This window comes from Aythya ferina, assembly GCF_964211825.1.
Source record: "Aythya ferina genome assembly, chromosome: 9".
Taxonomy (NCBI): domain Eukaryota; kingdom Metazoa; phylum Chordata; class Aves; order Anseriformes; family Anatidae; genus Aythya; species Aythya ferina.
Window position 1 is genome coordinate 4,770,923 of NC_140305.1, and position 26,732 is coordinate 4,797,654.

The 26,732-nt window shown below is 38.4% G+C and overlaps 1 protein-coding gene across 1 annotated transcript in view; it reads left to right on the forward strand.

Annotated features, from left to right (window-relative positions):
- The window catches only part of DNER (delta/notch like EGF repeat containing), a 120,287-nt gene extending 97,421 nt beyond the window's left edge, over window positions 1-22,866 (forward strand). The window contains exons 9-13 of the mRNA XM_084529620.1: window positions 5,759-5,881; window positions 7,909-8,022; window positions 9,193-9,324; window positions 14,441-14,687; window positions 21,734-22,866. Coding sequence (XP_084385746.1) covers window positions 5,759-5,881; window positions 7,909-8,022; window positions 9,193-9,324; window positions 14,441-14,687; window positions 21,734-21,845 — 728 coding nt within the window. The 3' untranslated portion in view covers window positions 21,846-22,866. The remainder of the gene's footprint in view (window positions 1-5,758; window positions 5,882-7,908; window positions 8,023-9,192; window positions 9,325-14,440; window positions 14,688-21,733) is intronic.
- The last annotated feature ends 3,866 nt before the right edge of the window (window positions 22,867-26,732 follow it).

Sequence of the window (26,732 nt, forward strand, 5' to 3'; positions counted from 1 at the left end):
GTAGGAAAATAGGAATAGTGAAAATTGTTTTCTTGTGCCTTTTAATGGTTATGAATCTTTATTTCTTTTTTTTTTTTTTTTTTTAATATATATATATAGATTATCAGCAGAATTTTAACAACCTACTTTCAGAGATTTTCCCCATAGTTTAATGGCACAGCAGACAAATGGAAATTGAGTTCTTTATAGTTCAGTGTTTAGAAGTCACCATAACGCAAACTTTGCAAATGGTTTCCATAATTTTTTTAAAGACAGCCAAGAACAATTAAATTTTAGGATTTCAATGTTACAACTCCTAAAAAGCTAAAGTAGAGACTATAGAGCATGGCCCAACACGTTTTTGCTATCCTCATTAAAAAGCAGTGTGATAAAGTGCATGAATTAGGCCTCAGCTGTATTAAAAACCTGGATTCTATTTACAATTTTGCCTGCAGAGATTTTGATAGTCTCTGCTACATTACTTGTAAAGTGGGTGAATAAAATTTGCGTGCAGTTTGGCAGCATTATCAAGGTTTAATAATAAACATTCTGGACTAAACGGAGATGTTACAATATATTAGTAAGAAAGAAACGATCCCTTCTTCTTGAGCCTGGGGCTTTCTGACTTGCAGGCTCTCAGCATCAGTGTGCCAGCTCCAGGACTACAAACTTCTTTGTGAGGGTGTCTCTCACTTTCAAACATATCACTGAATTCATATATGTAATGTAGAAACATTAATGGTAGGACTATTAAATTACATTTTAGATCTCTCTTCTGTCTTGGTTGTACAGTATATCTGGAACCTGCTACTTAAATTAAAAAGGCAAAGCAAACAAACAAACAAAAAAAGGAAATAAAATAAATAAAACAAAACAACCCATAACTTTAGAAGTTGCCAATTTCACTTTTTGTGTGTGTGTGTGTTCAGTCCTAGGATGCCGTGTTCTTTTTATGAGGTATTTGGCAGGGGATGTAATTTCTTATTACAGAAGCAAAGCACTGCAGAGTTTTGCTTGTATCTGTGACCTGAGTGCCTTTATTCACAGTTTCTACCAGCAGGCATACAGTGTCAGCTGGATTTTCATCTGTGTTACTTCTGTCTCAGAAATTAAACAGGAGAGGAATTTTAAACAGTTCCAATCAGCACAAGGTCTGCAAGTCTCCTTGTTTAGTAGGCAATTTGGATTCTTTTTTTTTTTTCTTTTTCTTTCTTTTTTTTTTTTTTTTTTTTTTTTTTTTTTTGCCAGCTTACAGATTTAAAGAATGATAAATGATCATTATTGAACTTGCCTATCTGCACAATTTGCAGAACACACACAACCAGGCATTTGATACTGATTTTCTTTTTGTGTTGGCTCTCGTGAGCATGGTTATGGATAACCTACATCATCTAATAGCTTGTATAGAAAACCTAATTTGTATAAATTAACTTGGAAAGCTGTCTAATGCTTTTGAATGCTCCCGTTCCCAAATGTAGGGGGTAGGAAGCATAAGTCATCTCTAAATTGAATATGTATCTTTTTCAAATGTCCTGCTGAGAGGGTTAGTTGGAACTTAAAAGCCTGTACAACAAATTCTAAAACTGTTTCTTATTTATGTGTAGTTTCTCAATTGTATGTGAATTCTTACATTTCACATTTACATTTATTTAGTCCTTGAATCCCAGAGCCGTTTCTTTCTCGTCTTAAGCCTTTCCACCTCTTTATTCTCTATTCATTTAATAAAGCTGCTTTTGCTAGTTTCAAATGCAAACATTTAATATATTCTTTTATTATTTTTTCTGCCTCAAAGTGAAGACATCTATCTAGAAACTGAATAACTTACTATTGCAGCAAACTTTTGCATTTGGCTTTTTTTTAAAGACATAGGAGTAAGGAGTTTGAAACTGCAAAACACACATACAGACATAAACACTTCTCCCCTGCTTTGTAAGCATATATGATAGCAAAAAGAGAGAATTTGAAAATAAGAGGAGTGTCAGAAAAAAATCCCCAGGGTATGAAAAGTGGTGGCAATTTCAGATGTAGTGCCTTGGAGTATTTCGTCTGCACTTGGCTTTTTGCTCATGTGTCTAAATAGCTGGGCGTGGGAGCGTAGGTTTATCTTAGTGCATCTGCAGAGGCAGGTGCAACACTTGCCTACAGCAATAGCAATTTTTCTTTTCTCTGTCTTTCCCCTTCCCATATTTTGGAGCTGGGGTGGGAAATGCAAACTCTGGCAGAAGTGACTTCAGGTTAATTCTAGTTCCAGACTCTCTGTGAGCCCTTTATTGCCTCTGGTTCCTCATCTTGTTTCCACCTCTACTTTAAGACTGCCCTGAATGCAATCTGCCCATGGCAGGCTGGTAAGCATGCCTCCCTACATTCCTGCCATCTGGAGCAGCTTTTCTCTCTTTCTCACTTATTTAATTTCTATATAAGCTCAGGTTTTAACCGATCACATTTATTTCTTGACCATATAATAAGCAACTCTGTTAGTGAGGGGCTATGTATGAACTGACGTTCCCTGTGAATTAGAGCACTCTATTGCATTTTATCCCATTAGGCCTTCCAAATAAAGGTGTTTTTTTTGTCTTGCTGTCTTGATTTGCTGAAGTGTTAAGTGTGAATAAGCACAGGGAATCACTGCTGAGGGGCTAGTGTCTGAGAAAGCGTCAAAAGCTTTCAACTTTGTTCTTTATTGATTTGTAAAGGGAGAGCAAGCATTTCTCTCTCCCTTTTGTTAACCTGTTAGTGCAGATATTCTCAAGAGGTTGGCAAGCACTGCTGTACTTTTTGCCCCGTCAACTGTTCTTCAGGGCTTTGATAAAACCCATGGCTTCTTCTCATCAGCCTGTTTGACACAGATTGTGTGCTCCCTTTCATGTTTTCTCCCTTTGCAATTTTTAACACAGACATGTGAAAAACTACCTTGGTGTACGTAGCTGTCTACAGCCCAAGCCTCTCCGTTGCTTCACAGAGAAGGATTTGGGAATCCATAGGAGGGTGGCAGCCAAAAAAACAATAACAAAAGGATGGTCGTGTAGAGGGAGAAGGCATAATGTAGGGACACTTTCTTTTAATTAAATTTTAATTATTTTGTATTTTTTAGTTTCCTTGTCCCTTCCCCAACTCTCCGAAGAGTGCATATCAAGTCAACTGGCGAGTTCTGCTTGCGTGCATGAAGGCATAGTTACTGAAGGCATATTCGCTTTGTAGTGACTTGGAGAAAAAAAAAAAAAAAGAGTTTAATAATTTTAGGTGCCCTTTTTGAAGCTGCAATGTCAAATGTGCTTGGTTTTTTTTGTTTGTTTGTTTTTGCTGCCCAGGACACAGAAGCTAGAGTAGTGTTGTTCATGTAGATATCATTTCTTTCTTTCTGAATATGTCCACAGAAATGTTACACCACAAAATAGGCAAAGAGCTCTGTTTGCCATTGCCTGTGAATACAAAAATATCAGAATTCACGTTACAACGAAGAAAGGTAACAACCCTGCTAGAACCCGTTATTCTGAAGTTATCTCTGAAAAATTCTCCCATTTCCATCTAATTCTTTGATAAAAGATACAAGTATTCTACTGTTGCCTTTTTGAAGACATATGTATGCATTCAGCATCATACATGGTTTATATAAGTACAATTTAAAAGCGTGGGGCTGGCGAGGGGGGACCATGCATGGGCAAGATGTGCCTTGTCAAGGAGACTGAAAGCACCTTTCCCTCCCTGTGTACCACGCCTTCCATGCCATGTTTCCCATGGGTTTTGGGGAGTGGGCAAGGATTTTCAAGGATTCTTGTCTCTGGGAAGGGTGAAAAGTGTGGGACACGTGGCAAGCACCGGATCTTGACCTGCAGGCAGAGGAAGGAGGGTGGCACTTAGCTCATCAGTTCTGTGGTGCCTGGCTAGCAGCTTCCGACAAAGTGTTTCTGAAGTTTTTCTTAGTAAGCTACTCGTCCAACTACGGACTATTGAAAGATAATTGTGTGCAAAACCATGGTATTGTGGATGTATCTTGTGCAGTACTAATATCTGGTGTATCTTCAGGCAGCCTTACTTTTAATTATATGTAATGGGAGGAGAGGGAGTGAAACGGTGTCTGGAGGTGCCATTTGTCCTCTTTTCTGTGGTTCTGTGACAATTTGGGGAAAACTTTAGACTACGAGAGTGAATATAGGTTGCCCCTTACTAAGATGAGAATCTGCCCCTCTTTTTGGTTGCTTCTACTTGAAAGATATCCTCACTTCATATCTGCAAGCTTTTGCAACCTAGAGACTATCTGAGAAAGTAAAATTGCTCTGAAATACTACACGTTGTAATTCGTCCTTTTTGGCATCTTTATCCATGCCCTTAGCATCTGTGTTCATGGTATACTCATTCACCTGTTGCTTTTATAGTTAGCACATAAATCAAGATTTGAAAAAACATAAACTGTGTTCCAATGCACAGCATTGTATTATAGATTACAAGCACATATTTATGGTATTGCATCATGCTAACAAGAGGTCAAGAGGGAAATATCGGCTATGATGAGTTAGGAAGATTAAATGTATAACTGCTTTAACCTAAATTAATCCATGGTAGGGGTTGGAAGAGTAGCTTTATGTAGTGTTAATGTATCATGACATATCTTTTCTGTATGCTTGTTCTTTGTGAAATAGTGTTTTTAATGTGAAAGCAAATCTGAAACTGCCTGTTTCAACTGCCTGTTGATGGATTAATTGCCTACAAATGTAGATATCGTTTCTGGAGCTGGAAAGCCCCTACTTGGGAGAAAAAAAAAAAAAAAAAAAAAAAAAAGAGAGAGAGAGAGAGAAAAAAAAAAGTAGAAAGTAGAAGGCAGAAGAGAGGAAGCTTTTCATTAGTAGAAGTATAACCTGAGTTTATTGGAGGAATTAAATAAGCTAAGGTAACAAATTGTCTTCAAAATGACCAGGATTACGATTCTTCTTATTTAATCCTAAATAACCAATATAATCAAGAGATTATTATTACTGCATTGCAGTTGGTTTATTTCAATTTTTATACTGTACTAATTTATATTGTTGCTTAAGAATAGGTATTGCTTTGATCTCATCTACTATATCTAGAAAGTTATTTCAACTACTGTTAAAACTGATGATCACATGATAAGCTGAATCATAAGAAAAGCATTATTTCAAGCAGATTAATTCTGTATTTCTTATTTCATGATAGAATTGACTTAGTAAGTGGCTATTAGCAGGTCTTGAACATCTCTTGTGCTCCTGTTTTCTTCAGACCACAATACCTGCCTACTACTTGTGAATACTGCAAAAATAATATATCTTAATGCTTCTAAATTGTTTTGACATAGTAGAGCATTAAAGTTGAAATACATAAACTATTATAATTCTAACTACAGTTATACAGTTATCACCTCATTGATGAAAAGCCTCTTTGATGCAAGGATTCAAGAAAACTCAAAGACATGTAGATAATAGATTATTCTATTTTGCAGAGTGCAGTTGTTTGCATTGTCTGTAGTGGCCTTGGCCAGCTGCCTTGGTGCTTACTGCCTTTCTGTGGTTCATCGCATTGGTAGTGGCTGGGGCATCTCTCAGAAAATTGTGCTTCCTGTTTTTCTTTTTTTTTTTTTTTTTTTTTTTTTTTTTGATAATTTTACCTGGGAAGTAGATGCCCTTAAAATCAATGTCTTAACATGCATCTGTCTGTACGGTATATTTCAATTAACACGTCTGCCTGCAATCTATGAAGACTTAGTTGTTAATTTTTACTGGGAAGTGTTTTGTTGATGGTTTTATTTCCTCTTCACATGATTTAGGTTACCACGGCCTTTACTGTGAAGAGGAATATAATGAATGCCTTTCTGCACCCTGCCAGAATGGGGCCACCTGCAGAGACCTCGTCAATAGCTATGAGTGTGCGTGTCTTGCTGAATATGAAGGTAAAATGGTTTTTGCCTCTTGTTCTTTGAATTGTTCTTTGTTTCTTATAATAGGTTCTTCTACAAACAGATATAAAAAATCCTCCACTGAGCAAAAAGAAAACCCACATGTGAAATTAACAGAAACAAACTCTAACATAGATCGTGATCCCATAGTCTTTATTCAAGTGAGTCATTCAGATGCTGCTGACCTGTTACAAATATATGTCCTTGTAATGCGGACAAATAGTTTGTCTGTTCTTCTTAGGTATTACCTCTCTTCCCCTTCCCTTTCTTCTTTTTTTTTTATTTATATATTTTTATATATTTTTAAGCTGTTTTTAAGACACTTTAGAAAGTGATACGTTTCTAAGACATCATAACAGTTAAATAAAATTTTTCATCAGCTATTCTTGGGAGACATGATAAGGAGGTCTTTCTAAAACATATTTTGTATTTTCCTAGTGAAGGGAAATAAAAACACAGTACTAAAATATCAGTATTTGAAACAGATCAACATAAAGGAGAAAAAAATAAAGTTTTTATTCTGGTTGTTCATTTAGAAGACTGTAAAGCCCAGAGACAGCAGTAGTTCTGTGATTTCTCCTGTTAACCACATGTAGTCCTGGATATATTTGAATGGAATCTGTCTTCAGTTCTTCATAAGTAATTTATCAAATACAGCAGAAAAGTGTGTGTTCGGATGTAGAATTTTTTTTATCTTCAGATAGATTTCAGTTTTAGACAGCGTAGTACATATCGGCTCTCTGCGCTACATCCCTTTATGTAGGGCTAAAATGCTACTTTGTTTTGTGTATTCTGTTTTGAATCATGCTGTGAGAAATTTTTGAATTTATATATTATTGCTATTAAAAATAAATATATTTTACATTGGATGACTATGTTCTGTGGAACATTAACCCAGCATTTTTCTCATTAAGAGTACCAATATCTGTGTTGATAAGTAACACTCACTCACAGCTTCATTTCATGCTGGTGATTGCACTGTTCTTGGACAATAGAGAATTCATCATTTTAGAGGCTTAGTGAGGAAATGACCCTCAGCTTTTCATGACAGTTTAAAGAGCACTTAACCATAATGTTATGACTTCATGTTCTGTTTTCAGCCATCGTGTACACACAAGTGAGAGCACTATGTGTTCAGCACATTGTGCTTCAAATGAAAGCAGGGGACCTGGTCCTCTGAACAGTTTTTCCTGATAACTGAGCTTCCTTCATTCTATACCTAAGGTATTCAGTGACACTAATGAATGGAGCAGAGGTAACCAGCTCAAGATATTATGTGGGCTTCAATTTTCCTAACACCTGCCCCTGTCTGCAGCCCCCAGTCCTGCCTCCACACCCCCTGCCTTCCCCTGCGTGGGCTCCAGGCTGTTAGCACTGCTCTGGACTGCAGCTTGGGCCAGCATGCACGGGTGGGCTTCTGGCTATGCTGGCTTCTGCTGCTGTGCTGCAGGACTAGTGGCAAGAAGCTGATTAACTAAACTGAGCTGTTTACTTATAAGTATACATTTGAATAAATTAATGTCTCCTCTTATTGACTTAGCTGTACTCCTCAGTGTCCTGCAAAAGTCACTCAGAGGTATCAGAATGCCTATTAAAGGAATTCTTACATCACATTACTACTGAAGATGATTATTGTTTAAATAATATATTGAGGAATAATATCATACATATAACATATAATATAAAAACAAATTTAATAAATAATGAAAAATATATTATATGATATGTATCATATTGAGGAATGTTACATAGCTGATCAGATTATGCTTTATTGTACCATTGGTTTTTCATAGAAACTCCAGCAGTTCTTGGTAGCAGAAACTTCCCTACCTCCCTTGGTGGGTCAGAAGGGAAGCACATGCGTTAAAAGTTTAGCCAGCATAAAATACAGGGCTTTGGTTTTATGGTAGGCTTGACAGCTGGACATTGTTGTGCTCATCCAGATGAAGTTATCACCTGTTCTGACTTCAGACTGTCAGCGTGGGTAAAGTTAACAGCAGTTACTAATTTTTCCCATTCAGGAAGGCACTGTGAATTATACAAAGACCCTTGCATTAACATCAACTGTCAGAATGGTGGCACTTGTGACAGCGAAGGACTGAATGCTACGTGTATTTGTGCACCTGGATATGCAGGCAAGTTAATTTGTGTAGTACACAGGATGTCAGTGTTTGCAGTGTCCAAGACAAATACCATGTAAAACAACATCTCTTCAAGAAAACAAATTAATTTGGACATCGGTGAATTGTAATCAGTCTGGTGAGAATGAAAAGTTATTGATATTACTTGAAACTGCTTTGATATTTAATAATTTTGCAAAAAAAAAAAAAAAAAAACAAAAAACTATGGCTAAAGAGAATTTACTAGACTAAGAGCTGTTTAATACGCTTTCTGGCGTTTCTGCTTGAGACTAGATTACATTTTAAAAATAACATTTTGAAGAATTTCAGGTAAGTTACTGTACTAATTGGACACTGTTGAAACTGGAGGATGTTTTAACCTTGACCTATTAGTTATTGTGAGCTGAAGAAACAGCTCATTCTGTTACCTGAATATGCAATTGCTAAAAGCCCTAAAGTGCTTGTTACAAATCAATTTGTGCTTTCAGAGTAATGGTAAGCAGCCCATTTAATCCTTTGGCCTTGTATTTAAATTGACATGATTGGTGTAATCCAAATATCTGCTGTCAAAATAATTTGCAACCTGATGTTCTGTTAGTCATATAAGGTAATAGACAAGTCATGGGAATAGATGAACCTGTTCATAGCCTTTTTGTAGATCAAATGGTGCTCTTTGTTCTGTGATTGTTAAAGGCCATTAAAAAACAAACAAACAAAAAAACAGAAAAATTTAGCTTTCTCTTGCACAATGGCTGTTTCTTAGAGGCACTGATTACTTATAATTACTCTAGCACTTCAGGATATATATAGCAAATCATATTTGCTATATATCATATTTGATATATATATGATATATTTGCTATATATCATATATCATATTTGCTTTGGAAGGAACTCGTATTTAAAGAAAGGGGAGATGGATAATCTAAGTGAGGTCAGTCGAGTCACTTAGCCCTCAGGCTTTGTTTTCACCTGTTTGAATGAGGATTTTTCCTTTTTAGGGGCTCTGTGAGACTGACTTCTTGAAACATTATGGAATACTTCTGATGTTCTGAGACTAAAGATGCTATTGAGCTATAAGGTGTTATGCAGTTAAAGAAAAATCAAATGACATTGATGACATACCTGATATACAGATTATATACTTGCTATATAGATTTTTTTTCTTTTTCTCCATTATATAAGGTGAAGAATGTGAAATTGATATTAATGACTGTGACAGCAACCCCTGTCATCATGCTGGAACTTGCATAGATCAGCCCAGTGGTTACACCTGCCATTGTCCACATGGATGGGTTGGTGCAAACTGCGAAATACGTAAGTTTTGTAAAAACTTTATAGAACTTTTTAAAATTATATATGTAGTAAAGTTCATAAAAACTTTACAAAAGTTTTATGCATATATAGCTATGTAGTTAGTTGTCCTAAAAACTTCTAAAAGCGATACAGATGTTACAGAAATTTACACTTGTCTCTAAATATCTGTCTGCTGCACTCTAAATCATCTGTAAATCATCAAAATTCTGTTAAATGTGTTTTAGAGGAAAATGCTGAACCAGATTTGGATGATAGGGATGAAGCATAAGGTTGATTTGGATGAAGGTGAGACTGTAACTGTTCAAAAGTGTCTATGGAAGATAGAAAATTCTGTTTCTGGGCACCCTGCTTGGTTGAGGTGCTGGACCAGATTGTCAAAGATGCTGTTTCACAGTTGGGCACTAAGCAGTTTGCCTTTTAATTGCATGTATGCCTCAGAGCTTGTTTTCATACTTGCCTTGTGTAAAGGATACTTCCACAGAGCCATAAGCAAGGTGCTAACAGACTGGTACCAACTTCTGAGCACCTGCAGTTCCAGCAGTGTTTCTGCAAAACTGTTTTGAACTTGCTTACCTAAGGAAACAAATCCTGTGTAATTCTGCTGACTGGTGTATGCATGCTGTCACTGTCTTTTTCAGGACTAATTTTTCTAACCCTAGGCCAATTTCCACTAGGTTTGTTAGAAAGGTAAAGGTCTCCAGAACAAAGTATTTTCTAATATTTAGTAAGACTTACAGAGGTTCCGGGGTTGGGTCTAGTAACAGCTCCAGTGTAATCCTTCTTAGCATGGAAAAAGCTTTAGTGTAAATTCACACTAAAGCCTAATTGTGGAAGATTTAAAACAGAAATTAGACTTCATTATTTCTCCTGCTTTGAGAGCTGCTTTGGATTTCGCTGATGGCTTGTTCTTGGGCTTCAGATGTCTTCTTTATTAGAGAGTTTCGCCATGTATTTAACTGCTTCAATGCTCAGATACTGTGCTCATGGATCCCCTCGAGATATTGCACAGATATACATGTTTCTGTGAGGGGATTTACACCTGTTAGCACAGCTAATGTTGCAGTGATATGCCACATATTAAAAAAAAATAAACAGAAGGGACTCAGGACTCAGAAAACTCCTATTGTACACTCCTGAGAAAATGCCTACCTAAAGGATGGAATAAAAATGTTTTCCTTATCTCACTTCCACAAGGAGGATATGAAACTTCTCTCTTTACTTACACATTACTTAAACATATCAACTGTTTTTTAAGTTTATTTCTATTCTATTCTGTTGCCCTACAGTCACTAAGTTTGGCTCTTTGCACCACATATACCTGGTGTAAACACCTGAGAAGATGGGTGAAGCAGAAGGTTTTCTATTGCCTAGCTGCTCAACTATTCCTGCTTGCCCCTGTAAGGGATGCATGCCCCTAAGCACTGTGTAAGGCAGGTGAGGTTCAGGCTTACATCTGCGAGTAGTCAACACCAATTCCTTTCTGACCCCATTAGTAAGTTGGCTGGAGGGAGAGTGGATAAAACTATGCTTGAAATTTCATTCTCTTGAGGGAGGAGATGTCTCTGCTTAGTGCATATTTCTCTACATGTAGCATCTGCTTATACTTGAACCGCAGTGGCCTTGTCTGCTGCTCAGGAACCTGGTGTTTCTGCTCATTACACACGCATAAACTATGTAAGTTTAAATGATAGGAAGGAGCAATAGCACATAGTTGTTGCTGTTTTAAGCCTTTCACTACTGATTTTTCTTTTATCCTGTGATTACAGTAGTAGGAGGCAGAGAATTATCTAAGTTAACTGGCATTGATAATACTGCAAGTCTGATTCTCAACCAGAAATACTGGACCTTTTGTTTTTTCCATCTCAATATTTGGAGAAAAAAATCATGTAGTTATTTTCATGGCAATTGCTCTCAATTAAAGAGGTTAAAGTTATTATTATTTTTTTTTCTCCAAACAAATCAGGACAGCTACTAGAGTGTGCATATGTAATAATAATAACATAGCAAATATTAAAAATCCAATCTAAAATTTCTGGTTTGGATTAGCCTTAAAGGAGTGAAAATGGGAAAAAAAAATCTTTGCATAATCATGCAGAGATATATTTTGAAGGACAATTACATTTAAAATTTACCAAAAGTTTCTTCAATAAGCATAACATCAGCAAAGGTCACACATTCCCTTGCTATTAGTTACTTTGAAACAGCATCAAGGTAAAGTGCTGTGTTATTGGGGGGCCCTGTGATGCTTCACAACAGTCAGATCTAAGTATGGACATGCAGCCTCTCTAATCAATGCAGTGGCTTATACCCAAAGCTGTGGAAGCTTTCCTAAACCGTCTGGATTTTAACAGGTACATAAAGGATTATGCAAATAGACAGGGACTGAGTTTTGAAGAAATCACTTTGCAGAAGGATTTGAAAGCATTTTGATCTGCAGATTTTTCTAGAGAACTGTCTATTCCCAGTAAGTTCTTTGTGTTGGCTCTCTCCTGCACTGGGTTATCCAGCTATTCCGAACCCAATCCTGATCATGTCCAGAAACAGAAAGGCCTTTTCTAATTTCCCTTTTCTAACCTGGTGCAGTACATCTGGACTTGCTGGAGTTCAGTCAATGGTGCATTGGATTCCTGTCCACCTTTAAAGATTGAATCTTTTGGTATTTCTGCTTCTGTTAGTCTCTCCATAGCCCCTTGAAATATTTATCATATCGCTTCAGCATTTTGTGCGTAATGGTTAATATTGTATTGGAAATTAAATTTAAACCCTGTGCACTGGCTTCCTCACTGGATCATCCCTCTGAATGCTGGAAAAAGACAGGATAAAGCCAGGCTTCAGGCTGCTCAAAAGGGGAACAGTCAGGGCTGTAGGAGTCATTTGACTGGGTGGACCACGTTTTATCTTAGGTGATATTCTGTTAGTAGCCATAAAGCATGAAAGACTGTACTGATGTACTTTTTTTTTTTTTTTTTCCTGGAAAAACTCTGTAATTGCTGTTAGTAGTTCCCAATTTTTTTCCACTAGCTGTCTGTTTTATGGGCTTGAAGTGACTACCCTAGCAAGATTTCAGGGTTATCTTTTTTGTCAAACTGCACTCTTCAATTTTCAAGTGCTGTATATACAAAAAAACAGCCAAGTGAAATGTAATGTGCCTAGGTGAGCTGTGATATTTATTATATCATCTTATTGTTCTTACCAGTGTTAGCAGTACTGATCAATTATGATTAATTTGATCTTAAGTATAAAGAGTAGATTTTTCTGTTCAAGATGAACTGTATTTGCCTAAAAAGTTAATGGAGCATTCAGTGTAAAAATGCTACAAAACATCTCTCATGAATCCCCTAATGCCTGCTTGTTACTTGTTAATATCATAACCTTTGCCACTTCTTAATTATTAATGTGGTTACCAAGGTAAGCCAAGCCATGTGGTTACTTGAGTACTAATATTAAAAAGTATTTGTAGTGCAGACTGTATGGTGCTCATTGAAATCTAATTCTTAATTAATTTTATTAATATTACTGTGACAACTGAGTATACAGTAATTTTCAGCTGTCATGTGTTCTTTCTAATCTTTGGAGTATGAGCTGTTAATCTTTGTATTTTTATCTGCTGGAGAAGCAAGGAGGAAATATCTCTCATACTTATCATCCAGAGATGGAAGACACAGAGTCTAAATCAGAACCGTCTTCCCATATATCTGCTCACATTAGATCTGATTTGGCTTAGTCTGACAACCTGACAGAAACCACCATGTGTGACGAATGTGCTGCAGAACAAAAATAGAAACCCATCCAAAACTGCAAGGAGCACAGCTGCATTCACTCCTCAGAGCCTGACTGAACAAATCGCAGTAACAGCACTTCAGAAACATTAAATCCCCGAATGATTCAAGCTGATCAAAACTTCACTGATCTCTGAGGAAGATAACACAAACAAGGGGTCCTGTAAACTCAGCTCATGTTTGCGAACAAAAATTCTAAGCCATTCCAAGTGCAGGGGTGCATCAGGACAGCCCTTTACTATTGGAAACAAAAAGCAGCTATTTGTTCAAACTGCCCAGATGAATCCCACATGTCAAACTTTCCGGCTTTCTCCCTACCTTACTCTGAGGATTTTTTTTTTTCTAGTCTGACATCGATAGATGATAGTTTGAATATCAAGAATATTTGTAAAAAAAAAAAAAAAAAAGGTTTGGAATATTGTCGTGGTTTAACCCGGCTGGCAGCTAAACACCACGCAGCCGTTCGCTCACCCTCCCCCCTCCCTCTCTGGGACGGGGGAGAGAAATGGAAAGTGAAGCTCGTGAGTTGAGATAAAGACAGTTTAATAAGACAGGAAAATAATAATAATAATAATAATAATAATACAATGATGATAATAGTACTACTACTAATAATATGTACAAACAAGTAAATGCAAGAAGCATTGTTAAATGCAAGAAGCCTCTTCTAGATTAGCATTACTTTAAGGTCTGCTTTGAGACACTTTGAGACCTCTCAGGGAAATTATGCTCTAGAGGACTCTAGTGCTCTCAGTATAATGAAATGCCCTTTTTGTCCTTGAAATGATGTTCTCTAGAGATGATTCTCTAAGGCATATCTGCCTTCTGGAGCTTTCCAGAGCACTATACACCTTACAAGATGAATGAAAGAGGCACAGTTTTTCTTGAGCACAACAGTTTTATGTGAAAGAACCCAAACATGTTCATGTCCCAATGTGTTCCAAAACCAAAATCTTCCAAGTCTTACCACACATCATTCAAAGAGTGAATCCCAAACATAAGGTCTTTGGCAGAATGAAGTTGGAAGATGTTAGTGCAAAATGTAATAGGTTTCTTGAGCAAAGCATCATGCCTACATGTAGGAGGGAACTCCTAGACCTGTATTGTCACATTTCTGGCTTCTGGTGATATTGTATTATTACATACTTCTGGCTTCAAAAGCCTGCACAAAAATATGGAAAGTGAATATAATAAAATAATTCTATTCAGCAGGAAGGATATAAAATACTATTGAATACTATAAAATACTATTTAATACTACAAAATACTATTTAATACTACAAAATACTATTTAATACTACAAAATACTAATTATACCTTTTATTTCTCATTGGCAGATCTGCAGTGGAAGTCTGGGCATATGGCAGAGAGTCTAACAAACATGCCTCGTCACTCCCTCTACATCATAATTGGGGCTCTTTGTGTAGCATTTGTCCTGATGCTGATCATTCTGATTGTGGGAATATGTCGCATCAGCCGCATTGAATACCAAGGCTCTTCCAGGCCAGCCTATGAAGAATTTTACAATTGCAGAAGCATCGACAGTGAATTCAGTAATGCAATTGCTTCTATCCGACATGCCAGGTTTGTTCTGGGGATGGTAACTTTAACAAAAATCTGTTATGAAACGTAATTTCAGTCCATGCGTATTGCAGTTAACCACTGCTGGCAGAGAATGGGCTGCTTTGTTGTGAAAAGACAGGATCACCGGCATTGCTCCTTGTTCTTTTTGATCCCTATTCTGTTCTCAGCTCAAGTATGATAATCCAGCACAACTCCTTGAAGACAGTGGGAGTTATCCTGATCTTATTTGGTGTGACTGGTGAAGAGAGACAGATGCAGTTCCTAGCCTGTAAGATTTTTGGGGGATGTAAACACACTCTAACAGATGCACACAAATAATTTGATTAGACAGCAAAGCCACTTGTTGATTTTATGACTAATTTACCAGGCTATTCAGTGAGACTCTTTTCAAATCACTGATTTTTTGTGCCCCTGTTTGCCTCCAGATGAGGATCTTTCTTACTTGCTTTTCTAGAGATTGTAATCTCTTGACATTTAATTTTAATAGAGCACTGGCAAGCCAGGGCATTGGGTGTCAGAATAATACAAAAGTAGGGCTGGAATGGATTCAACAACTGCAGTGCAAGCTATTGTACTGATGTAACATGAATTATATCTAGCTCCATTCCTCCCTTTCCCTCTAAACAAAGCAGAACTACTTTTTTAACTCACAGACTAAGCTAACCCATTCTTTCAGTATCTTCTCCTGGATCGTGTCAGCTTCTTTACTGGTTCTGTCACATGTTCTGGATTGTCTTTTCTTTTCTGAAATATGGTCCCCAAAACTGGAAATAGTTCTCCAGCTGAAGCTTTACCTGTGCCAAACAAACTAAGCAATCACCTCCTGTATCTTATGTCATTACTGTTCATACATTTGAAAATTAAACTTTTTTTTTTTTTTAAATTAGTATTACACTAGGGATGTTTTAATTTTGTGACCTGTTAGACCCCTTCCTCACCTGCAAGATCCTTTCTGCCTTGTTGCTTCCTAACCAGTGCTATTTTTTCAGTATTTGACATCTCTCTTAATAGCTTTCAAATTTCTTTTTTCTTTTTCCCATTTCTTCAATTTGTCAAGATCACTTTGAATTCCAACAAAAGCATTCATATGTGTTACCATTCAAATGCTTTTAAAAGAATGGAGGGAGACATGCTCCTGTGCAGTGACATGGAGAAATGTGTGCACATTGGTTGGTGATTGCTGGTAATTCATTTTCTGAATGCTCTATTTCTGTTTCAGTGCAAATTAAGAAGGTTAATTTGTACCAGCACTGAAGTTTTCTAAGTTATCTGAAATACATGTAGATGAGGAATTCCCACAGGTTCAATTAATCACATCGCACCTTTGGGCAGTAGCTCTTTAAACTGGTCCAACTAGGTTTACACTAAAACATTTGTTCATTGTCAACACGTCAGCCAGTAAATGTTTTAAAAGGACAGTTCTGTATAGTTTATTTAACATAACAATCTAAATAATATGAGTGTTCTTTCAACTCTTCCCTTGACATCTCCTTTGCCACTAAACCTTACACCTCTTCTACTCAGCATCTCCACACCATACACATCCTGAGAAGTGGTTTTTCTTTCAGTGGTGTATTGGAAGAGGAGGAAGTTGCTTTATGGCCCATAAAAAAGCTTTATAGCTTTTTATTATTTGGCCTTGTGCACGTCTACTGTTATGTACTGCTCATCTCCAAGGGTGGAGAGCAAGGTGCAAAATGATACTGTTAATCTTTCAAATCAGACACCTCTCTTACTACAGCAGCAGTGACGAATGTGTCATTCCTGTTCAGTTTCTACTCACTGAGGTGGTACTTTGTGCTTCCCAAAGGCTGGGAATGGTCTCCTGAGGAACAGCAGGAGACACCTGAGTTTTCTTAATTACTTCTCAAAGCAAATTTGGCAGCTCTCTATCCAAGGGCACCAAGGGAAGGAATACCAACAAGACAGGATCTTTAGGATCTGAATTCTCCCTGCTTTTTAGAGATTTGCTTGCAGGTAATGGAAATGGTAAAACATTTTCCTGTATGAAACCTTTCAAAAAGAAATTGGGCAAGGTCAGGTCTTTTCACTACTCTCTGGATTACTCTGAATAAATTGCCACTTATAACAAAGGGCAGAAGTTTATAAAAAAATAAATAAGTTTGCATAAGGGTTAAATAACTTCCAAAGAAGTCTTTAAAGTGGGATGCATTCATGATGATTTTTCAGATCTATATTATGCTGTTAAATATCATGTTATTGGAACCTTTCCATTGGCCTTCCATATCTTGGGAAAGGTGTTTCTATGTAATGCAAATGAAAATAAATGTTTTCATTCCAAATAATAATTCTTTGACTCTCAGAAAATGGATGCAGTATAAAAAGCCAAGATAGAGCTGCCAAGTCAGGTAATTCAAAGAGATTTAGCGTGAAGATTATTGTGTTCGTTTTGGCTTCAGGAACATATTAAATTCTGTTTTGGTCATTTCAATCCAGGAAAAGATGCACAACTTTTATAGTTATTTTTGCATAAAACTACAAATCTGCATACTAAGAATACCCAACTCTGAATTTTCAGTTATCATATTTAAGAGACTTGACTTTCAAATAATAGGTTCTCAGCATTTTCTGAAAATCATCCCCCTTTCTCAGTTAGATACCAGAAGTTATTAGTAATTTTGGAAAATGTAGGTCTTGAGAAAAGTGGGTAGATTATTTCCTTTAAATGTAAGATTTCTGTTGAAGTCAGTAGGCATCCAGGGAGTGTGGATGCCTGTTGCATATTCAGTAAATTATTTTAAGATCACTTGTTCAGTTTTTTCAGAAGATCTTTAACCAGATCGCTTTTTACAATTTGATCTCTGCTAATCAAGGTGCTTGCTGTAAGCAAAAATGAACATGATCATTAATAAGTGTCTACTTTTAGTGAATGTTCTTAGGATTAGCAGATAGAACTAGACAGTATTCTAACAAACTGAAGCACAACTGTCTTTACTATTAATTATGCAGAGTAAATAAATACTCCAGTTATATTCATTTTATCTCTAAATCTTATAAATTTTAAGGCCAAAGAGAATGTTGTTATGAAATAATTGACCACTTGCTAATGCAGATTTAAGACTTCACTAAATAGGAACCAGAAACTGCTGCTGAAACTGGATCATTCACTTCAGAAAAGCATCTGTATTGACTTCATAAGATATCCAGTCTCAAAGATGGAACTGCTGTAAATTTTTCTTGTGTTTTGATATCATTAGCATTAGATTCCAAGCACTTCTTCCAGTGTAGCTTGCTTAATTCTAACTTCCACATGCTGACTCTTGTTCTGTCTATGTGTGGGCTGGAGAGTGTGGTTCATCAGCCTCTGATTAAGTCATCTTGTCACATCAGGGTAAGCTTCCCCCCACCACATGTCCTATGCATGTTCCGTGCAGTGAACATGCTCCTGTGTTTGAGTCTGCTGTGTCAGACTGCAACATCTGAGGCTTCCTCAATCTGATGAGTTTCAGTATATTCTCTTTTTTTATCCTCTCCCAGCATCTCAGCTTTGTGGAAACTCTAGGATTACAGTTCAGTTATATTAAGGAATGCACAATATCACTTGTTAACTATTTTTTTTTCAGTGAATAATGCAGAGGAAATTATTTTCTCATTATTCTCCTCCTGTGGAGAGAAGAATAATCTCTTCCTCCTGTGGGTATGGATTTTCTTTTTCTGATCTCTCTCTTTTTCTTCTCCTGTTTAAACTTATTTGTGGACTCCTTATATGAATTGCTGTTTTTGAGCAGAGTCACAATGTGTGGTTTCTTACTTCTGCTTTTGGGACCACTCCAAACTCCAGCCTATCTCACAGCAGTTGGAGGTTATCATTTCCTTAAGGCTTGGCCATAAATTTTCTCAAAGTTCTACTTGAATGGAATTGGAGAGGTTAACGACTCTCTATGGTTAGCCATCTTTTGAAATGCCCTTTAAGAAGTGGATAGGCAGCCCTGTGCCATGCTTGAAGTAGAATTTGCAGACAGACAAACAGGGAGCAGCCTGTGCCAGGAAGAATTCCTGCATTGAATAGGATGTCCCCAAAGTTGTCATGGAGCCCCCAGTCTCTTAGGCAAGTTACGCAGGTTGATTATACTCAGTGTTTCATTATGAAGTGTATTTTCCAAATTTCATGCTCTCTATGCCACTAGGAAATATCTCTGATACATACATTGGCTCAGTATCATTGCTCATGAATAGTCATGTCAATGCTAAATGTAGAGGTCATAGAACTTTCCCAGTCCTCCTGATATGCTCTGTTTATAGATCCAAACTAAAAATTGTTCTTCAGATGCACTGTCATGGTAAAGCTAATGTTAAAATGATTATCTTTCACATCCCTTCTGTCTTTTTCCAGTATGTGTGCATCTCAGGACTGAGGTTTAGCCATCTGGTGTACAATCTTTGCTCATAGATGAATAATCTTGTATTTGGTCATAGTTGTCTATTTCATTTTTTTTTTTTTTTTTTTTGTAAGCAGTCTATTAATTGATCTGGTGCAGTTTGTAGCAGGAAACTGCATCTTTTCACTATTTATTACCCCTTTAATCATTGTTTTTACAGATTGTATTGGCAATTGTTTTATGTTTTTGTCATCAATTAAACTGTGCAACAGCATCAGATCTGTGTGCGACACTACTAGATACGCACCTATTGAAGTAGGATATCCCATTTAGCAATTCTGCTTTGAGACCTCCAAGTTTTGTGTTAACTATGTTTAATGTTACAAGCTGGGACTGGCTTCTGAACAGCCTGATCAAAGCAATGTGGTCTACCAGTTAGATGGCTCAGCCAGGCCACAAACAACTAGCATATGTTGTGGTCTTTCCTCAGCATTTTCTAATTAGGGGCACATGTCAACTCTGACCTGCACAAGAGAACAGATTTTGTACTGTTTCACCATATGCAACAAGCCATGTGTTCTCTGTACCTGTCAAAAGGGCAAAATTTTACTTAAATCCATGGAGAATTTTCATCATCATTTGTGTCTGTGAAAAAAGCTCTGTTTCCTTTAAACCCTTGAGAATGATGCAGAAATTCAGAATTCACTGCTGCCTTTGATTGGTAAGATGCCATAACTTGATTCCTTGATTTGATTCTTGGAATTTCATCCTATATATAGAAAAGCAGATTTATCAGTTATGAAGCTGATGAGGGAACATGACCTGTCTATATTAAAGTAAACTATAGAAGAAAGCAGACATTCCTGCATGGAAATGTTATCTAGTGTGGCCTTATTGACAGCTGAAATACTTAGAAGAATGAGATTACCAACAGATAGATCATAATACTTCCAGCAATTTTAATTTTATCAACAATTCTAGATCATTTAAAATAGCCCAGAATTAAATTGGAGTGGTCAGGAAGTTGAATTAAAATCTTGGAAGAAAATCAAGTTAAATTTGTTTTCATAAAAATATTATCCTCAAAATCTGAATTTTCTGAACCTCACCTTCAAATGTGCACAAATTAAATTAACATGGAGTTAACATGGTACATAGGAAGGGAATAAAAAGAATCCTTTGTTTGGATCACTATACAAATAAGTCTTTCTGTTTCTGTGTTAATATTTTTTTCTCTGCATCAGGTCTACAGGGAAGGCAGTTTTTGGCACTCTTTTGCCTCATTTTTATATAATCCTTTTCATTATTTATAATTCCTGTAATTGTATTCATTTTTAACACATAAGTCATGTTTCTGCATTCAAGTTGCATTTTAGCACTGTATCTTAATAAATGATAAGATGCGTGTGTTGTGGTTTAACCCGGCTGGCAGCTAAACACCACGCAGCCGTTCGCTCACCCTCCCCCCTCCCTCTCTGGGATGGGGGAGAGAAACGGAAAGTGAAGCCCATGAGTTGAGATAAAGACAGTTTAATAAGACAGGAAAATAATAATAACAAAAGTAATAATAACAATAATAATAATAATAACAATGATGATAATAGTACTACTACTAATAATATGCACAAACAAGTGCTGACTGATGCCCAGCCTAACCCCGAGCAGTCCGGCCCCCTCCCCTGGCTAGCCACCCCTATATATTGTTTAGCATGACCCCAGATGGTATGGAATACCCCTTTGGCTAGTTTGGGTCACCTGTCCTGGGTCTGTCCCCTCCCAGCTCTTGCTGCACCCCCAGTCTGCCCACTGGCAGGACAGAGTGAGAAGCTGAGACGTCCTTGGCTTGGTTTAAGCACTGCTCTGCAACAATTAAAACATCAGGGTGTTATCAGCACTCTTCTCATCCTAAGCCAAAACATAGCATTCTACCAGCTACTAGGAGGAAAATTAACTCTGTTCTAACTGAAACCAGGACAGCGTGACAGATTGTCTATGCAGTGCAAAGGCACCTAGATGAGTTTTGGACGTGCCGGCACTACTGGGACCACAATGATACAGCCACAGGAAATCTCTGTACTCTGTTGCTTATGATGCCTTTGCAAGACTGGTAGGTTTATGTAGCATTGCAATAATCTAACTGACATTAATTTTGGTCGGTGTTGCAAATAGCGTGCTGAATGTTGATAATTTCAACTTGCTTCTCAAGTGGATGTCAGGTGAGCAAAGTCTTCAAAAAAATTTTTTTAATCCTTTATCTACAGTTTGCAACTCAATTCACTGCACAGCTGTTGCTTTTTTTTTTTTTTTTTTTTTTTTTTAATATATATGACCTGACCTCGATGTTGGTTGTTAGCATGGGCTCTAAAATAAAATTCTGGCCTTGTTGAAATTGTATCAGTTTCACTCTTGCCTTCCACCGTCTTCCCAGATTCTGGTACTGCTGAATTTCAGGAGCTAAATTCCTGCAGAATTCCTTTGATACGCAACCTGTTTATTGTGCTGTTGTTATTATTAATCTGATGCATTTATTTTCAAAATTACAGTTCAGATATTTAAATATTTGTACTTCCAGAATGTTGCAATGCAATTTAGAATTTATCTAGGCTCTCTGGGTTTGTTTCTCACAACATACCATCACTCAGTGGGCTGTTGCCATTAACTTGTTCATACTTCTGTTTGTCACCACAAGTTTTCTTTTGTTTCCAGGTTTGGCAAGAAATCCCGACCTGCAATGTATGATGCAACCCCCATTGCCTATGAAGATTACAGCCCAGATGACAAACCTTTGGTTACACTGATTAAGACAAAAGATTTGTAACCTAGTGTATCTTTTTTGCATTATTTTTCAAAAGGATGGGCTACTAACCTAATTTAAATATTTTTAAGAAGAAAGCATAAGTAATTTAAAAACATTAGATGCTTCAGAATTTTCTGTAGAATATTTAAGAACCAATTTTCTGCAGCTTTTAGTTTGGAAAAATATTTTAAAACAGAATTTGTGAACTTCATGAATTACATTTTAATGTACCTTGAGCTCTATAAACTATAAGCTTACGATAGTGTGTGCTTTTTTTCTTGGTAGACACTATTACTAAACCCAGATGAGTTTCTTGTGGTTGTTACAGAACAGAAAACAATAATTAATGAGGAATTCTTTATGACATGTCAGTGCCAGCTTTCTCAGTAGAGGTAGGAAAAATGTGAAGCATAATATGATATATAATATATCCATTAATTAAAAAAGTCTAAAATGTTTGTGTTGTGAAAAAGAAACTAGTAAAAATTATTATTCCTAATCTGAATGAATTAGCTTTTGCCTTATTCCATGCATGGATAGACAACCTATTTCTCCATTATTTCCTGAAAGTTGCTGGAACATATTCTTGAGTTGATGTTTGACATTTTTGTAATAGTATTCAGGCTAGGCCTTGTAAAATAATTAAAGTGCCTCCTGAGGCAAAGTAAGGGCATGATCCTTTAAGCATTGAAATCAATGAGAACATTTCCATTGAATTCAGTGGGCATGGGATTAGATCCTACAATTGGACTGAATCTATATTTTTCTTTAAAAGTTAAAGTTTTTTATATTGTGAGTAAACTAAGCATATGGTTTGAGTTGTTCGTTTCCTAAGGTTGTTGATGTACAGTATCGTTTCATGAAATATTGTGTATTTCTCACAGTGCTTCTAATTTAGGATCAGTATATTTTTTTGTTTGGTTGTTGTTTGTTTTTTTTTTTTTTTCCTTTTTTTTTTTTTTGTGGCTGTATTTGATTGCTTATGGGCTTCTTAAAATTCTTGCTTATTTCAGAAAATATCAAATAAATGTTATCAAGTGAAGACTGGAGCTGTTTCTTTTGTTTTTCTTAATTTGAAAATGCAATGTTGTCTATAAATTTGAAAAGACATTCATGTATGTGCTATAAGTAATGCCTAAGAAGATATTCCAGATGTTAACCTGAAAAATAAAACAAAAAAAAAGTACTTTGTTTACAAGGTAAGTTATTTTAGCAAAAGTTAGCTTGGAGAATGGCGGAAATTGAGAACTATGTGATATTTCTGTTGAAGTATCTGTTTAAGCTTTCAGTACAAGATAAAGACAGGTGAGTGATGAGGTTTCTCTGTCTTTAGGTTTAAGGAATTGGGTCAAGGAGGAGAAAGCTCAGGTTCAAATCCCTGATTAGTTTAGGATGACCTGCAATGAAAAGTTCTACTCTGGTTAGCTCTAAAACTCTAATGCTCATTTTGGTGTGGAGATGGTAGTAAACCTGGGAGTAAAGTCTGTAGTAAATGACTTAGTAAAACTGCTCCCTGTTATAGAGAAGCACTGCTCAAGATAGTCTCTTACTGTTATGAATGGCTGGATGGCTGAATATGTAGGTTAGTAACAGCACACTGTCTGAATTATGTAAATGCCAAATGCATCTCTGAAATACAGAACACCTTCCCTCACATCCTGTATCTGCTACCATGGGTTTTCAGTGATGTTGGCATAAGACAGTAATTGATACTAAGAGACATAAAGAAACTAGACTTAAGCCTCCCTTTCATTTTTCAGGCACAGTTTGAACAAAGGTGGCGTATTTGCATCTGATGGCTGTCATACTATTTTTTAAAAATTCTTTTTTATTCCAGGTATGAAAACTTTTTTATTATGGTGACTTCCAAGTGACTTCCAGAAATGCTTTAAGAACTCCTGCCAGAATAACACTGTCAGAAGCTATACCCTATGCCATTTTTCATATCTCTTGTGGAACAGGCAAATACATTTGAGTTATAATTTATTTGCTAATCTGGTAGAAAAGAAATACTCATTCTTCAGAGTTTTTGGTCCTTTTAGTGGCAGAATAAATGATTTATCTTTGAAGAAGAACTACAAATCTATGCAAAGTATGTAAACAAGGAACTTGGTTGTTCTAAGGAACATACATATTCATGGTCCATATTTTACAAGAGAGATGTTGCAATGAGCAGTAGCCCTTCTGCATATAAATCATGTCTTGGTAGGGATTCTTGACCATTCTGTATTTCTCTCAAGTGACTGACCTGAAAGATAAGTAATTTGTGAGGAGCTATTTTCCTGTCAGCTTGGAGCCTCTGGCTTCTGTAAATCATCCTGTGGTTCCTGTGAATTGTCCTTTGAAAGTTACTTTTCCTCCTTCCAATTTATTTTATTGAACTCTGATGGCATGTTATGTGCATGTATCAGTGCACTTCTCAGACATTTGTGAGGCAATGCACTACCTGCCAGATGGAGCTTAGACCTTAGACCTGAGGGACACAAAGCTGTCCTGAGGTACTTCATCCCAGCTCTGAAGCTGCTAGAACAAGTTGGTTATAGCCTGTAAGCTACACCATGTCTTTCTGGGGATAGACGTGAATGTGACAAAGGACATTGGCTATTCCACACCCTATTTCTAAACTACAGAGAACAAATATACCTGTACAGCAAATACCACCTGCTATTAATATACCACACTCCCTCCTCCTCCGCAAATCATCCAGATGCAGAAAAGGGCTGGTTTTATGTGCTCTTTCCCCTGGCAATGGGCTAATGGCCTACAGATCTCCTGTAGTTGGGGACAAGTCTCAGGGCTTGTCATTGACCTTCAGCACTTGTGTGCTCCCTGAGTTTGCCCCCTTTTTCTTCCTTCTCCCTCTGGGAATAGGAGAACATCCCTAACTGTTCCTCCCCAGCAGTGCGGACAACTCATTGTGCATCTGGAAAACTGTGTCCAGTTCTGGTCTCCCTGGCACAAAAAAGACAGGGATCTCCTGGAAAGACTCCAGTGGAGGGCCACAAAGATGATACGGGGCCTGGAGCAGCTTCCCTATGAGGACCTGAAAGGCTGAGTGACCTGGGTCTGTTCAGCCTTGAGAAAAGAAGACCGAGAGGGGATCTTATCAATATTTACAAATATCTTAAGTGTGGGAGACAGAGGGATTTAGCCAACCTCTTTTCAGTGATTTGTGGGGACAGGACAAGGGGCAATGGCCAAAAAATGGATCACAGGAAGCTCCGCACCAACATGTGAAAGAACTTCTTCACGGTGAGGGGGATGGGGCACTGGGACAGACTGCCCAGGGACATTGTGGGGTCTCCTTCTCTGGAGATGTTCAAGGCTCACCTGGATGCCTACCTGGGCAGCCTGCTCTAGGGAACCTGCTTTGGCAGGGGGGTTGGACCCGATGGCCTCTGGAGGTCACTTCCAACCCCTACAATCCTGTGATTCTGTGATATCTCCTGTGAAACTTGCAGCTAGGGCTCAGAGTTGTGACACGTGTGCTAACAGGAAAATGTCGTGATTTACGTAGACTCTGGATGGAGTCAACCCAAAATGTTGAAGACAGCGTCCCTGTTCTTGTGGTTGGGCTAACTTCAAGGCCCAAAGAGAACAACTGAGCACAAGAGCTAGAAAACACATTGACTAAAAACACACAAATTTTCCTCCTGTGTGGTCTCCAAAGGTGATGTGCAGCCAGCCCCTTGGGTGACCGTGGCTAGAGGAGAACCCTTGGCCCCTCGGGGACTGGTTTTCAGTTGCTCGGAAGAGGCCGGACCTCCATCTTCCACGGGCTCTAACAAACTTCATCTTCCAAGCCAGAGCGAGAGCTGACACAGAGGGCAGCGCGCATCTGGGAGGGAGCCAGGGCTGCCCGGCGGGGCGGGCTGCGGCCCGTCGGGCGGCCGGGAGCGACACCCCCGGGATGGCGGCACCGCGGGGTGGCAGCACCCCGGGGGCGCCCGCCTCGCCTCGCCTCGCCTCCCCTCGCCCCGCCGCCCGAAGGGCCGGTCCGGGCGTGCAGTGTCAGTGCGGGCCGGGCAGGCGGCAGCAGAGGCGCTGCTGTGAGCTCCGCGGGAAGCTCGGGAGGGGGCCCGGCCGGCTCCGGGCTCCTGCCGTGCTGGGGAAGCGGGCGAGGGGAGGAGGCTGTGCCAGCCCGGGCTGGGGAAGGCCTCCAGCCAAAGCCAGCCGGCCGGCCTGGCCCTGCAGGAGGGCTGGGAAGGGTGAAGCCTCACGAGGTGAAACTTCAGTCGCGGCACTGATGTTTTCATCCCATCTTGGCTTCGTTTCTGGAAACGGCGTTCCTCCAGCGGGCCTTTGCTGAGAAGCACCTGAGCAGATACGACGTTCCTCAGGATGTGTAGTTTCTCCTTTATAGCAACAGACACTTGATGGGGAATAAATTCAACACCTCTGAATGTAATTATGTGTGTGGATGGCTGAGAGGAATAAAGCAGCGCCTCCTCACTTGTCTGGCTGGAGTTACTACTACAGGGAACTACTTTGCCCCTTCACATGGCTAAATCCTTCTGTACCCCAAATTTCCCTGGTTCCATTCCCATTTTGCCCTCAGCCTCTGAGCTCCGGTAGAGCAGCTCCGTGTGCTGCATGCAGTAGGTAGCGCTGTGCCCCTTCCCTCCAGCAGAGCAAATCCAGCCCAGCCTCCCGCCGGGTGCCTCCAGTCCCATTTCTGTGTGAGCACCGCTGGCTGTGGGAGCCTCTTCTGCCTTCACTGCCACCATGTTTCCAAGCTCCACATGCTATGTGGTGCTGGCTGGGCTGACGCCTGCCATTTGTAGGTGCTCTGCTCTCATGGTCCTGGCCTTGGTGGGGGAGCAGAAGCCTCCCATCAGCCTCCCATTGGCCTTTTCTTCCTGCTTGGACAGGGGAAGCCAAAAAAAAACAACACAATTTGACTCAGGG